At 42.6% G+C, this 14519-nt stretch overlaps 2 protein-coding genes across 3 annotated transcripts; one reads left to right on the top strand and one right to left on the bottom strand.

The window, feature by feature from the left end:
- Positions 1–787: 787 nt before the first annotated feature.
- On the top strand, positions 788–11225 carry hid1a (HID1 domain containing a). Of its 2 annotated transcripts, XM_086186167.1 has the most exons (19): positions 806–1473; positions 2020–2169; positions 3463–3633; positions 3890–4006; positions 4809–4915; positions 5013–5129; positions 5205–5412; positions 5491–5547; positions 5631–5771; positions 5855–5945; positions 6033–6184; positions 6281–6359; positions 6436–6600; positions 6688–6918; positions 8120–8271; positions 8335–8424; positions 9111–9202; positions 9278–9436; positions 9522–11220. In XM_086186167.1, exons 1-19 carry the CDS (start codon positions 1408–1410, stop codon positions 9583–9585), a joined length of 2409 nt encoding a protein of 802 aa, XP_086042293.1. In that variant the 5' UTR covers positions 806–1407; the 3' UTR covers positions 9586–11220. The 2 variants fall into 2 exon arrangements, with proteins under 2 accessions (XP_086042292.1, XP_086042293.1); XM_086186166.1 differs by having other exon boundaries at positions 788–1473; positions 8120–8424; positions 9522–11225.
- Positions 10913–14233, bottom strand: LOC147245049 (proton channel OTOP2-like). Its single transcript, XM_086186168.1, has 7 exons — positions 13913–14233; positions 13028–13428; positions 12813–12949; positions 12659–12717; positions 12461–12585; positions 11584–12386; positions 10913–11168 (listed from the first exon to the last, which is right to left on the bottom strand). The coding sequence occupies exons 1-7, from the start codon at positions 13963–13965 to the stop codon at positions 10998–11000; spliced, it is 1749 nt and encodes a 582-aa protein (XP_086042294.1). The 5' UTR covers positions 13966–14233; the 3' UTR covers positions 10913–10997.
- Positions 14234–14519: the final 286 nt, after the last annotated feature.

Raw genomic sequence — 14519 nt, 5'->3', positions numbered from 1 at the left:
TCCAGTGCAGATTTACCATTTAGTTTTAATTTAATTTTTCAAATAAATGTCTGAGTGTGTGATTATGTATTGTGTTTTTTTGTGGTTTTCAATTATGGGGAGTGAATCGGCAGAATGCTTCCATAAGGATAGGATACATCAAAATGTTTGTATTTGTAAAATTCAAGACCCTCGTTCACATATTTTTGTTCTTGTAACTTCTCTTCATTTTTTTCTTGTTTTTAACAAAGATTCATGAACGACTTAATCTCTTCATAGACCGAGAGCGCAGGTCAGGTTTGGTCATAGCCGTGACCACCAGGCTCAGGAACAGTTTCTTCCCTGCAGCTGTCAGACTGTTGAACTTGAGCTGTGCTCTGTAGTCCCCCACCCTCTTCCATCTTTCAGTGCAATATCTCCTCCATTAAGTGCAATATCCTTCAATGCTTTACATGTACATACTGCTTATATTTATATATCCAAATTCATATATATATATATATATATATATATATATATATATATATAAACCCCTCCATTGTGCGATATCTCCCACCCGCAACAGCAAAACTGTTTACTTTACAAAGAGTTTAAATTTGATTTTGTACTTATTTATATAGACATGTATTTTACATACCTATTCTGTTACTTGACTCTATCTTACTATTCTATCTCTTAGTTTACCCGGGACCTGAGTCCTAATTTTGCACCATTAACATGAAAATGCGAAATGGTACGACAATAAAAGATCCTTGAATCCATTGGTAAATGCCTGCAAATGCCCCAACAGGGCTTGAGACTGTTGGGCGTGTGCAGACATAACAAAGAGATATCTTCAGGGAAAGTTGATAGTCAAAACCTCAAGAAGGGGCACTAGAATCAAAATGCAAAAAGAGTTTTACAGGTTCTTAATATTTGTCTTTTTTGTTCCACATAAAACAAATCTGCTGATTAACATGAGTGTCTGTTAACTAACATCTTACTAACTGCTAACTAACGTGTTAGTTAGTAAAATCTGGCCTGATACAACGTAGCTGTGCAAAAGATGTCGCTGTTTACTCTTGTTGATTAAACGTCCCTGTACGTTCTGGCTGTATCATTTGTGCGTTGAATGATAACGTCGCCGAGTTAAGAACATTGCCATGTCATTCCAGCCATCTAAATAACCGGACTTTGACAAGGAATTAGAAATATGATCTCGAATGTAAAAAAAACAACAACCAAAAAACCCCCCCAATCCCCTTAATGGTGTGACGTCTTCACAACACGGAAGTTACACCCTGTCTGTCCAGCCAAACCAGCCAATAGAACAAGAAAATAGAAAACAAAACCCCGCCTCCTCCAATGACACAAGCAAAGAGGTGAGATTAGCAGGGATTCTCAGCAGCAGCAGCAGTGGTTCCCTTATTATAAAGGGAAATAGTCGAAATGGGCACCACCGACTCGAAACTGAACTTCAGGAAAGCAGTGATTCAGCTGACAACCAAAACACAGGTACCCGGGGGTCCATGCACGAAAATGAAGGGAGACAGAGCCGATGTGCGCACCGCATCACCGAGGAGATGAGATAACGCTTCTGATGTGTTAAAGACACACACTGTCTCATGTTGCATGCACCATTTTAACGTATTATTTTGTATGAATATGTAAAAGCTTGACTTCTATGTCAATTCAAATGCAATTTTGCATTAAATAATGTAAGACTGTGCGATGCGAATCGACCTAAACCTTTATTCAGGTGTTAAGAATGGTTAATGGCCTGGTTAAATCAAAACTGATGACGTTGAACTGGTTTGAAGATGTGGCAGGTGGTCTGGGCCAGCTGCCAGATAATGCATTCTGTTGTTATGGCTGAGGTTGTGTTTACTTTGCCATTAGACAGGCCTTGGATGAGCTCTACACAGCATGCAAGACTAAATAATTTCTTAACCTCAAAGACCAAAAAGTCTTATTGCTATACAATGCAACTCTGTTTTTCAAATGTATACATTTTCCATTATTTGGCATAGACGAAATGAATTCTAAACATATGTTCTGCAGCCAGTGGAAGCCACTGACGATGCCTTCTGGGACCAGTTCTGGGCAGACACCACCACCACTGTCCAGGATGTTTTTGCACTGGTGCCAGCAGCAGAGATAAGAGCTGTTCGAGAGGAGTCTCCCTCAAATTTAGCAACTCTTTGCTACAAGGTAGACTTTACTTGTTTATGGTTCAGAAGATAAGATCTCATACTTAGAGACATTGAGGAATAATGTTTTTAAACCATGTAGGATTGTAGGGTTTTGTTTTTTTGTTGTTTTTTTGTCAGAGCACCTCCTCAGCGCTCAGATGTGGCTGTATGTGAGTCAGCTCCCCTTCCTTTCTCTCTGCTTTCCCGTCTTTGGCTCCCAGCTTCCGTTTGAAGCCGCCTATCAAAACAAAGCAGACACATTGGAAACTCTCAGCCTAATTAAATAAAGAGGCGCAGATGAAAGGCCATGAAGCTGAGCTGATTCAAAGGGTACTGATGCCTATCTGTGTGTCCTCTGACCAAACAGGACTATTGTCTGTACTACACAGGGCATCTGTTGTTTTTCTGACGATGCATGGTGGGATATATTGCTTGGTTAGTGCCCATTGGTTGCACTGTACTTTTGAGTCAACATGCTTTATCAGCATAGGTATCAAACATGCTCACTGACCGCAGCACTAAAGAGCCAGTCTTGTTGGCATGGCAGCCGGAGTACATATTCAAGCGTGCTGACTACCCCATATTGAGCTGTGTTGCTGCCAGTTCCCTATGCTCACATGCTCATTTTAGTTTGTTTTTGCAGTGGGAGGGGTCAGTACGGCAGTCTGCAGCAGAGCAGCCCCATAGGCAGTGCCTTTCTGTCAGAACCAGTATTAACTTTTAAAGCGATTTGTCCTGCAGCATCTCTTCTGGCTTCCCTTTGTCACCTATGTGCATCAGTTAGCCTTGGGCCCTGAAGCTAGCTCACTGCCAGCTCTACCTAGAATATTTTTGATAGGTACTAACCACTGCAGACCACACCCAGCAACAGCTGGAGTTTTGAAGATGCTCTGAGGAAGAAATCATAGTTTGTTCCTTGTAAAAGTCAAATCATCACTCATTTGCGTTATGAGGTCTTGCTTTTCCCAGAACAAAATACTCCTGGCTGTCTTGATGGTTATCTTCGTGATGATGCGTGATAAAGTTGAAATTTCTTTAATTAAAAAGTGACATGTTTCTGTAACATGATGGTTTGAGTTCACATCATCCAATCACAATGTTTCACATGACTACACGATGCTTGGCATGATGCTGCAGCAAAAATAGGCAAAAAGACTGTAGTTGTAAATATTCAGGTGAGTCAGCAAAAACTAGAAAGTGTTACAGCGGTGAGGTAAAATAATAACATAAAGCTAATGATAGTAACTACAGCCACTTCATGACTGTGCACTTTCATGTGCACTCACTGGTACCACCTTTCCCAACTCCTCAGGCAGTGGAGAAACTGGTGCAGGGGGCAGAGTCTGGCTGCCCCATAGAGAGGGACAAGCAGGTGATCCTTAACTGCACTCGCATCCTGACCCGCATCCTTCCTTACATCTTTGAAGACCAAGACTGGAGAGGTTTCTTCTGGTCAACAGTGCCTGGTGCTGGGCGAGCTGGGGTGAGTGAAAGTTGTTTTTTTTGATGATGTGATTTGTGTTTTAATACCTATTTATTCCACTTTTGCAATAGAATGAACGCTTCTTCAGAATCTGACGCATCCTTGACTTAGTTAACTGGAGAAAATGTCTTCCTCATACCAGCTATTCTTTCTTCGTGAAGCAGGAAATACACAGCGGGTTCATGTCATCTAGACAAGGCAGCATATTATTCAGTGTCTGAATTATGTCAAAAGTCTACTGTCAATCATTTTCCAGACGGATGAGCTGGATGATGATGAAGGAGCTCGACCGTTGGCTGAGTCTCTGCTCCTGGCCATCGCTGACCTGCTCTTCTGCCCTGACTTCACCGTCCACAGCCACAAGAGAGGCCCAGTGAGTACCAGTCCAGAAAAACTTGATTTTATTGCTCAATAAGGACCTGAACATCTGCAAGTGCCCCAAAAACCAACTATAGTTGAAGAAAATAGTTACTTTGATTGGTAAAAGTTTTTTTTTTTTCTTTTTAAACTATTCCCCTCTTCCTGGAGCAAAGTTGCCCAACTAACCTGTCCCCCTAGTTTCTCTGTAGATCATGAAGATCATTATCGCTGTCATGCTCACCAGGAAGAACAGAAACAAAAAGGAATGTGGCATGTCAGACTATAACATTACTGATCATAGTGCCCTTTACATGTTTAACTTTTCCTGGTTACGCCATTATCATCATCATCTTTATTCTAATGACAAAATATTGCACCACCAAAAAAGAGTCTCTGGTACTTGCAGCTCCACTGGGATTATCAGAGACATCTAAAAAAAAAATACTGTATTATAACTTTTAGTGGCAACAAAGCATGAAATTTGATTTATATGGACCCTAAGAGAGGCCAGAGAGAGGAAAAAAATGTATGGTGGCTACAATATGTAACCTGATCACATGCTTTGGTTAATTATTGGCCAGATTAGATGTCTTACATGTCACAAATCGATTAATAAGATAAAATAAAAACATCATTCATAGAGAGAATTACAGTTTCTCATCATGACTACTGTGAGTTTTGTAGATTATAGCGTAGTTAAAATAAAGGTAAGAGAATATGCTGATAGAATTTTATTAGTAGTATCTAATTATTTTATATAAACAAACATTTTCTCTGTAATTAATCAAACACTCAATAATGTTTTTCTTTTCCAGGACTCAGTAGAGAACATGCAGTCCATAGACAGCTGCGAGTACATCTGGGAGGCGGGGGTGGGCTTCGCGCAGTCCCCCCCGCTGAATTACATCCATGACTTGAACAGGTGCGTCAGCTTGTAGGTTGGCAGCGTGTGAATCAAGTAAATGTTGGACTGACCGGCTTTATTTTTTGGTTGCCTCTGTGTATTCGACGCTCACCAGGACGGAGCTGCTGAGACTGCTCCTGACCTGCTTCTCCGAGGTCATGTACCTCCCTCCGTCATCAGACAACAGTGTCCTCAACCCTTGGGTGACATTCTTCTGCTCCACAGAAAACAGGTGAGAGCTACCAGTACCTGGGAGGCTGGTTAGAGACTCCCAAACACAACGCTAACGCACACTTTTCCCCCTCAGACATGCCTTGCCTCTGTTCACCTCTCTGCTCAACGTGGTGTGTGCCTACGATCCGGTCGGCTACGGCATCCCGTACAATCACCTTCTCTTCTCGGACTACCGGGAGCAGCTGGTCGAGCAGGCTGTTCAGATCCTCATTGTGACGCTGGAGCACGATGGAGGGGCTTCCCACCGCCCGGCGTCTCCATCCAGCATGGAAGAACAAGAGGTTTGGCATAAAGAAATGAATGTACAGGTGGAATGACAGTAGGAATCACGTGGAGTAAATCACATGTCTTTTTTGCAGTCTACTGGCCCAGAAAACCTATTTGTGAATTATTTGTCAAGGATTCACAGAGAGGAGGTACAGCTAACATCACTTCTTTCAGATAAATGAAGATCATCTCCATAAAGATCACTAATCCAAAGCTCTTCTCAAATTTACAGGACTTTGATTTCGTACTGAAGGGCCTCGCCCGTCTGCTGACCAACCCTTTGACTCAGACTTACCTGCCGAACTCCACCAAGAAGATCCAGTTCCACCAAGAACTTTTGGTGCTTTTCTGGAAGCTTTGTGACTTCAATAAGGTTTGAAACAATTTTGATAAATAAGTGGATGCTCAAAAGTCTGTTCTGTCTTTATTTATCGCTATTTTGTGTTCCCTTGTTAGAAATTCCTGTTTTTTGTCCTGAAGAGTAGCGATGTCCTGGATATTCTGGTTCCTATTCTCTTCTATCTTAATGATGCCAGAGCAGACCAGTGTGAGTCTCCTCTCACCAGTTTTCCTTCCCCCCAAAATCTTGTTTGCAGTTTTATTTATTGATTTTTTTTTTTTTTTTAATTCGAAGCCCGCGTTGGACTCATGCACATTGGTGTGTTTATTCTGTTGCTGCTGAGCGGGGAGAGAAACTTTGGCGTGCGCCTGAATAAGCCGTACTCCATTCACGTGCCTATGGACATCCCAGTGTTCACGGGGACTCATGCAGACCTGCTGATCGTGGTAAGACGTCTGTTGCTTTGCATCATTATAGATAAGTTATTGACATTCTGAAGGGAAGGAAGAAACAGCTGAAGCTAACAGGTGCTCATTTTATAGGTTTTCCACAAGATTATCACCACGGGCCACCAGCGTCTCCAGCCTCTCTTTGACTGCCTCCTCACCATAGTTGTGAATGGTGATTAGCTTTAATGTTATCTGTTCATCATCCCATAAATAAAACAGATGTCACCTACTTCCTATTTCCTTTTCAGTGTCTCCTTATTTGAAGAGCTTATCAATGGTGGCGGCCAATAAACTGCTCCACCTGCTGGAGGCCTTTTCCACAAGCTGGTTCCTGTTCTCAGCAGCCCAGAACCATCACCTTGTGTTTTTCCTTCTTGAGGCTTTTAACAATATCATCCAGTATCAGTTTGACGGTGAGGGAAAGCTTACTTGTGACAGAATTCTGAGCTTCCGTGGAGACATCTTGTCATGTATTTTGCATCTTTCTCACCAACCTCCAGGAAACTGTAACCTGGTGTATGCTATCATCCGCAAACGCAATGTGTTCCACCAGCTGGCCAATCTGCCGTCCGATCCTGCTTCCATCCAGAAGGCTTTGCAGAGGAAGAGGAAGACACCAGATGCCGCTATTTCCCGTACCAGCTCCCAGGAGACCGTCTCCATGGAGGGTTCCCACCCTGCAGTGCCAGCAGAGCCTGGAACACTGAAAGCCAGCCTGGTCGCTATGCCAGGTACTGAGATTTTACACAGTTTGAATGATGTTGTTGGTAAAAGTTGGTTGACTACCCTTTTTCAGATTCCATCATCTAAAACTTACAATTGAATAAAAAGAGATTCGAACACTTCGGGGATCGTCAACTGAAAGTAGAATAACAATAATTAAATGTTTAACTGGAGTCACCCTAATTGTAATGCTTTAGATTTGTCAGAATGCAAAGAGTAGAAATAAATCAATGACAAAAGAACCTGAGGAGACACTTGAAGCTCCAGTGCAAAGACATCCAGGTCAATGTTAATGGATTTACACAAAATGAAAAGAAGCAACATTTGTCTGACTTCAATGGGACAAAAAATTAGACCTTTACTCAACTAAACTTGACCAAAAAGATAAATGAATACATTTAAAGCTAAATAGGACATTTGACAAATGATTTAGACTGAAGTAATAAAAATAGCTGTGAAAATTAACAACAGCAAACCTAAATTCCTCAAATATCTTGTGTCTGTGTTGGAGATTGCTGGTTTTCTTCTTCAGCAACTAACTACAGTAACCCACAAATCAGAATGAGCAGATTTAGCTGTGACAGTTTACTGTGGTTTCTAATATTGAACAGGTCAGTGTCAGAGGGCGGATCAACTCAGAAATTTAAAAAAAGCACGACTTTGTAAAAAAAAAAAAGAAGGTAAAAATAGGTTCATATTCACTGTTTTTGAAAACAAAGATGGTATCTGTAATTCCATTCATTCTCTCATGACTCTGGCTTTTATGTTTCTTTATTAGTTGCGGTGAAAATGTGAGTCTTAGAAAATCTGTCACAAAACACTTCCTTTAAAATGCAAAATATTTTTTTAAGATTTTAGCAAATGTTCTTCATATGGATGTTGCAGCTGTTGGGGACTATTTTCAACCTCTCCTTGCTGCGGTAGTCGTGACAGAAGGAAAGCTGTGCAGTGGACTAAAAATAAACTACAATTTCCATGTGAATAGTGACGATGGGGCATGCAGTGCAGTGGTTTGGCTCACCATCGGAACTCTGCTGAAGAAGACTATGAATCGTCAGATTTCGGCTAAAGTGAACGGGATACATTTATAAGGACTGAAGCATTGATAGTTTAGAGCTTTTTGATTGAGCTTGTTGACAGTAAAAAAAAAAAAAAAAAAGAATAACGTCACCATACGTCCTCGTCAAGTAACTGATATTTTTCCCGCAGGCATCGATAAGCTGACGGAGAAGTCGCAGGTATCAGAGGATGGTACGATGGTGTCAGTCCCAAAGACTGACGCTCCGCATACAGATCACGCAGATCCAAATGTAGTCGTGGGGACCAGTGACACAGAGTCCAACTCAGGCCGAGACAATGAAGTAAGTGCTTGTGTGCTCGTTCAGAACAATGTACACGATGAATCTAATTCTTCCAAATTCCAGGATGTTTTCTACACCGAAGCAGAAATGGAGAGAAGACGTTTGTCAAGCGCTTCTTCAACATCAACATTTTGGGCTCCCACACCAGAATGGGTCAGTAACTCCATTACCTGCTGGCCTTGTCTTAAGATTTTTTTTTTTTTTTTTAAAGAAACACATCATTTAAAAAAAATACATAGTTTATTCACAGTCTTCCTCAGAGCCAGACAAGAAAATCGATACCCTCCCCTCCTCTGTGGGTACAGTAGGGAGCTGAGTTCCACAGATTCTAGCTGGTTGCTGGTTAGCTTGTGGTCGTGGTAGCATGCCTCCATTTGCACTCTCAACCTCCAAAACTTGCAGGTCCTCCTCTTTGTATGTTGGTTTAAATAGACCAAGTTCAGGGTTTTATTCATGGTCAGAGTTTGCCAGGATTGTTAGCAGAAGCCACTCTCATTTTGTCGGCCAAAGTTTAGAGGTGCTGCGTCAAATCACCGCACCCAATCAGGGAAGTAGTTCCGGCTTTATATTTTATTCTAAAATGACACTATCTGGTCACTTGTCTTTCATAGCAAAGGTTATACGTGAACCTGGTTTTAGGAATACAGGCAGAGGTTGCTGACAGAGGTATGCTAACACTTCCCATTCACTGCCATTCATTGCGCTAAGCTTACTAGCAGTCAGCTGCTCTGTGTGAATCTCAGCTTCTACTTCTCCTCCTCTTGTCTGGCTGTGTATTTGCCTACGAGTTAGGGTGCTCCTTTAAGTACTCAACTGATATCTACCCTTTTCCCTCAAAGGTCCTCTCCTGGAAATGTAAGCTACCCCTGCAGACTATCATGCGTCTGCTTCAAGTGCTCGTTCCCCAGGTGGAGAAGATCTGCATCGACAAGTACGTTAAACAATCCTTGTTGGTTTGCATGCACAAGTGCAGTGTATAATAGCAACCTCTCCCGTTTCACTGCAGGGGTCTGACAGATGAGTCAGAGATCCTTAAATTTCTTCAGCATGGGACGTTAGTGGGCCTGCTGCCAGTTCCTCATCCCATCCTCATCAGGAAGTACCAGGCCAACGCAGGCACCGCTATGTGGTTCCGCACCTACATGTGGGGTGTTGTTTATTTGCGGTGAGTCAGGTATTAAGAGCTTGATATTATTCAGTGTTATCTTTGCATCTTTGCCGACTGAACTGTTTTTTTTTCTTCCCCTCAGCAATGTGGACCCACCTATCTGGTATGACACAGATGTCCGCCTTTTTGAAATTCAGAAGATGTAGGCTGAAGAGTTTTTCAGACTGAAGTGGGATCGTTCTACAGCTTCCCACCAGTATCTGCTGGTTTCCCAGTGAATCTCAGTGTTGAACCCACCTCATCATCCGATTTTCCCCGCAGACTGTTTGGAATGTCATTCAGACTCGTGCAGTAGACATACATCTATGAGATAAACAGGAGAAATTATCAAATGGTCTTCACTGTCCACTAACTGTATGTACAGTACATAACTTAAGATCTCCAGACCACAGAATGTTTGTCAGAGCACTGGTGAACGGACTGTTTGCAAAAGCCTCTTTTCTTGCCAACGTAGATGTTTTCTGTTTTTAGTCAGACTTGTTAGTGTGTGAAGTGCTTCCCAACAAAAGTGTGTTACTGTGTATTCACAACAGGAGAGGCGAGACCATCAAAGGAATGGATTTTTTGTTCTAGATCGTTATTTGCCATGGCGGAGCTTTCCTTTCTACTTGTCGACTTGCTGGATTGCTTCACAGGGGCAGAGGGTTCCAAACAAAATCGTGACAACTTATTTAGACTGTCAGAACACTCTTATCTTCAACAGCACCATTGTCATGGCAACCGGAGGGAGTTCAAACGGTCTCGCAGCTTCTGGTCTGACCATAGTTGCACACTTTGGAATGGCCCACATTGTTGTTTCACTTTTCTGTACTTGCCATGCGTTAAAATGATCTTGCACTTGATTTGTTTTATTTGTATTTTCATGTGATGTAACTATCTAAGAGAAGTAATTGCAGATTCTATGTATATGACCAAGTTTAGGTATCTGGCTGGCTATACTTATGCTTGATGGTGAAAATTGTATTTTCTTTAAATTATTCTGAATATATATATATATTGATATTTATCTGTGACATGTGTTGGCTAATTTATGTTCTTTGGGAAGTACTTTCAGTTTCACGCCTTGTAAACAGTTAGGACTTAAGTGTCACAAGTGACAAACCAACACAAAAATCCAGCTCCTCCTGTAACCCACGATAATTGTGCCACACTATTTTCTTGGTAACAGCAGGCTCTTCGGAATGGAAGTTGTTCCTAAATCCCTGACCAAAAGATGGCACCATGTCCCTCCAAATCTATCAAGAGTTGAATACGCAACATTTAGCACCGCCATGATTGAAAAGCAGCAGACACGTTGCCTTTGCAACAGTCACATTTGCATGCTAAAATTTTATAGTTAACACTTAGTCAAGTGTTAAAGTAAAGTAAAGTCAAGCATTTCTATTCTGCTAAAATTTGTACATCAGCATTAAAAAACAAAACCCTGAACATCTAAATGTACTGCGGTGGGATTTAAGGAGGCAGACCAATTAGTAAAAGTATGTGGTTAAAATTTATTGATTAGAAACACATTTAATACGTAAATAATAATGTTCCATTTTAAATATTCTGAAAACATCTAGGAGATTAGGTAGACTTCAAAGAGACTGGCCACTGAGTGCATGCGGTAGAAAATTCCAAAAGGAAGTCCGATATTCACAATAGCGGCCCACATCGTGAATTTGTAGAATTTGGTCTCGACGGCGTGGTCGAACTGAGGACGGGCGCCAAACGCTGGCATGATCCACAGCTGGGAATACAAAAGCAGGTGAAATTAGTGACTCCGAAAGGAAAACCGCTGCATCCCATGAGCTGAATAACAGATGCAGACAGGTGACAAATTCAGGGTAAACCTCAATAAATAAAGAGTGATAGCATGAACATGTATGGAAAAAAGTGAATCACGCACACTGTCACCAGATCTTAGCCCAGTGGAAGATTTTGAACAGTGTTTGAACTATCACCATCAACACGCCAAATGAGGGAATCTCTTATGGAAGAAGGCCATTCCATCCCCTCAGTAAAGTCCGAGTATTCCAGAATCTATAGCAACGCACGCTGAAGCTGTTCTGGTTGCGCTGTGCATCTTACCCAAACACTTAGTTTTTCCTTTAATTTGTATGTAACTGCTGCAAATAATCAGCAAGTGAACAGAAAGAACTTACAATGATGTTTGCTAGCAGAAGGAATGCACAGACTTCCTTCAGGACTCTTCTCTTCCAGTTAGGCTGAAGACTTGATGTCAGCAAGCAGCTGGATTTGTTACTCTCCATGACGACGCTCTGGTCTGAGTGTTCTTGGAAGGCGTGAGCATTTGTATGCAGTGCCGCTTCCTGCATCACATGGAAGGGCTCCCGATGCAGACCTTCAATGATGAAATAATTCTGCAGGCCCAGCTGGATCACCATCAGGATAGCCCAGGCCAGGTTGAGGGCATTCAGGTACCCTCGGGCTTCTGTGGCCACCACCGCTACAATGGTGAAGTAGCTGATTATGAACTGCCCCATGGAGGCGCCCACCAGGAGCCCCACATCCAGGCTACGAGTGGGGTTTTTCTCGGACACGTGCTCCCTGTGGTCCAGCCGGTAGACGATACAACCGACGACTGTGGAGATGGACATGAGGCTGACAATCACTACATTCATGACAAAATGAATCTCCAGGGCCTTGTTTCTCTTCTTCTTATCCTCTCCTACGATGTCCACCTCATACATGATGAAGGTCACAAGTCCTGCCACCACCAGGAGGATTCCCATCACGGGACCCACACACACATCCTTGGGACGGAACTTCATGCTGTGGTGGCTGTGATCCTCCACGAGGCGACCCACATTCTTCCACATGACGTAGGTCAGGGCAGAGGCAAAGAGGCTGTACTCAATATTGAAGGGGTACAGGTAGTAGAAGGCCTCCTTGAAGGTGTCACACCCAGAATGACTGCATTTACACTTGTTATCCCCATAGCTGGCTGAAAGAAAAATTCAGACTTTTTCCTCTGACGGTCATCAGATTGGGATTACAACATTGTACTTTGATAGATACCTCTATACATCTTGTACGAGGCACTAATATTCAGGTCAGGAAGTTCGGTTTGATGAAGCGATTCCTCAGTCACAGCTGCCATCCACACCACCAGGTTTGTTGAAAGAGTAAGAGTAAGCCCACACCTGGAGGGAGGCTAAACAATTACATCCAGAAGAAAAAAAACTGAGAAGAAAAGAAAGATGCCACTGAATTTACCGTGTGAAATTTGTGTGAAGCTGCACACAGTCCTTTGCATGAACCCACAGGAAGTAGGTCTGAAAAAAAGAAAGAAAGTCATAAACACAAAAAGCCAGGCCTTTCAGTGCACTTGCAACACGCGAACTATAAAATGTTCTTAAAGTGCAAAGACCTGGGTGAACAAAAACACAGCTTGCACAACAGGGAAAGCAACTTTGACAGCAGAGTCACAGTGAAGGTAGCCCACGTAGTTGGCGATCTTGAAGATATCCATGAGCAGACTGAGCAGGCCAAACAGCACCAGTCCAGCTGCAACGGAAAAGGTTTGAACTGATGAAGCTCTGACGTGAAATTCATCTAAAAAAACACCAATCGATGAGCTCTCACCTCGGAGCCACACGGGCCCTGCATGGCTATCCTTAAACAAGACCGCTTGATCTTTCCGAAAAGTGACGAGAGTGTAAAACAGCATCCATAACATTGTGAGGAGGAGCAGAACGATGAGGAAAATCTGCCTGTGCACAGCAGTGACGGCCACGCTGTTGAAGGCGCTGCTGCTGACAAGAGCGCAGCCCAGGATGAGGACGTTGATGCAGATGATGCCAGACAGCAGCCACCCGCCGCCATGATGGGCTCTCTCCATCACTGCCTCCACGTGGTGGACGTGCTCTCTCGCCGGCTCTAGGCTGGGCGGGTCGGAGTGGCAGGGCAGGTGCTGGATGTTCTCCATCTGTGCGGCGGTCTCCAGATTGGAAGGATGGGCCTCCACAACGTCATTTGGGGTCTTTCTTTATATAAAAAGAGACAAGTCATGGAGTTGAGCCTCTCAGGAAGGCAGATGAAGAAAGAATTCTAGATTCAGTGGTGGAAAGAAACTTGGAAGTAGTTTTACTGAGTCATTTACATTTAGGGGACCTTGTGCCTCAGTTTAAAAAGGAAATGCTGCACCTTGCCTGCGCCAGAGCAACAGGAACACACACACACACACACACACACCTTTAACCTTGAGAGGGTCCAAACCCCCAAACACTGAGGTACAAATATGTGAAATGTTGAGTTTCACTTTTGATAAGGTAAGCAAACACGAGTTAAGTAGCATTTATTTACTTTCCTTAAAAGGAAGTGTGTACTTCTACCTTTGCCAACACAAGGAACATTGAAAATACTTCACACAGGTTATGAGTTTCATTTTGCTCTCCAGACATTGGCAGAAAACACTTTATTAAATTACTGAAAATCTGGCAAATTTGAAATAAACCAACAGAAATTTACCTGGTGAATAGTTTGTTGCAGGTCCGGAACATCTGTTGAGCGACAGCTCTCATCGTGGGGAGCGTGAAGGCAGCAGTAAAGTCAAATATACAACATCCGGTCCGAGGATAGCGGGTTAAGGCCACGATATAAACTTGTGTACAACTCGTAGCGGATTAAATATCGTTGCCAGGTAAAATAAATACATAAATAAATAAAACCAAGCCTAACCGTAATTTTATTTATTTTTTTTTTTTTTAAAAAGAGAGGATGACGTCTACCTGCCTCCTCTGCGTTGGTCAGATATTTCAGACGTGACGATGAGTTGATGGCAAACAGGTGTGAGGACTTTCAGCTGATTAACTGTTGCGGTTGCAGCCCCGCAAGCCCCCCCCCCCCCCCCCCCAACACTTCAAAAGGGTTTCGGTAGCTTCTTCCAAGTCTCTACTAGTTTGACTACAAATTTAATGCTAATTCATCTCTTTTGTTCCTTATGTCATTTAAAAAGAAAAACTTTTCTTCAACTCAAGCACGATCATTTATTATTCACCTCGAACAAAGCACGATTTCTAATGACACGCAAATGCGTTAAGTTACAGCAAACAACAGAATCTGCTTGCTAATTCAC

Source organism: Aulostomus chinensis, chromosome 18 (assembly GCF_037954235.1).
Source record: "Aulostomus chinensis isolate RoL2024-O1b breed Wild chromosome 18, RoL_Achi_v1.0, whole genome shotgun sequence".
NCBI classification, from domain to species: domain Eukaryota; kingdom Metazoa; phylum Chordata; class Actinopteri; order Syngnathiformes; family Aulostomidae; genus Aulostomus; species Aulostomus chinensis.
The sequence above is the reverse complement of the archived record's forward strand: the minus strand, read 5'-3'. Positions and strand labels throughout refer to the sequence as shown.

Coding starts and splice junctions, on each gene's coding strand:
- LOC147245049 (XM_086186168.1), bottom strand. CDS start 13,965: ATGAGAGCTGTCGCTCAACAGATGTTCCGGACCTGCAACAAACTATTC. Junction 12,950..13,027: donor AGGGCCCGTGTGGCTCCGAG/GTGAGAGCTCAT, acceptor TTTCCGTTGCAG/CTGGACTGGTGCTGTTTGGC. Junction 12,718..12,812: donor CTGTGTTTTTGTTCACCCAG/GTCTTTGCACTT, acceptor TCTTTTTTTCAG/ACCTACTTCCTGTGGGTTCA.
- hid1a (XM_086186166.1), top strand. CDS start 1,408: ATGGGCACCACCGACTCGAAACTGAACTTCAGGAAAGCAGTGATTCAG. Junction 2,170..3,462: donor TAGCAACTCTTTGCTACAAG/GTAGACTTTACT, acceptor CCAACTCCTCAG/GCAGTGGAGAAACTGGTGCA. Junction 5,130..5,204: donor TTCTGCTCCACAGAAAACAG/GTGAGAGCTACC, acceptor TTTCCCCCTCAG/ACATGCCTTGCCTCTGTTCA.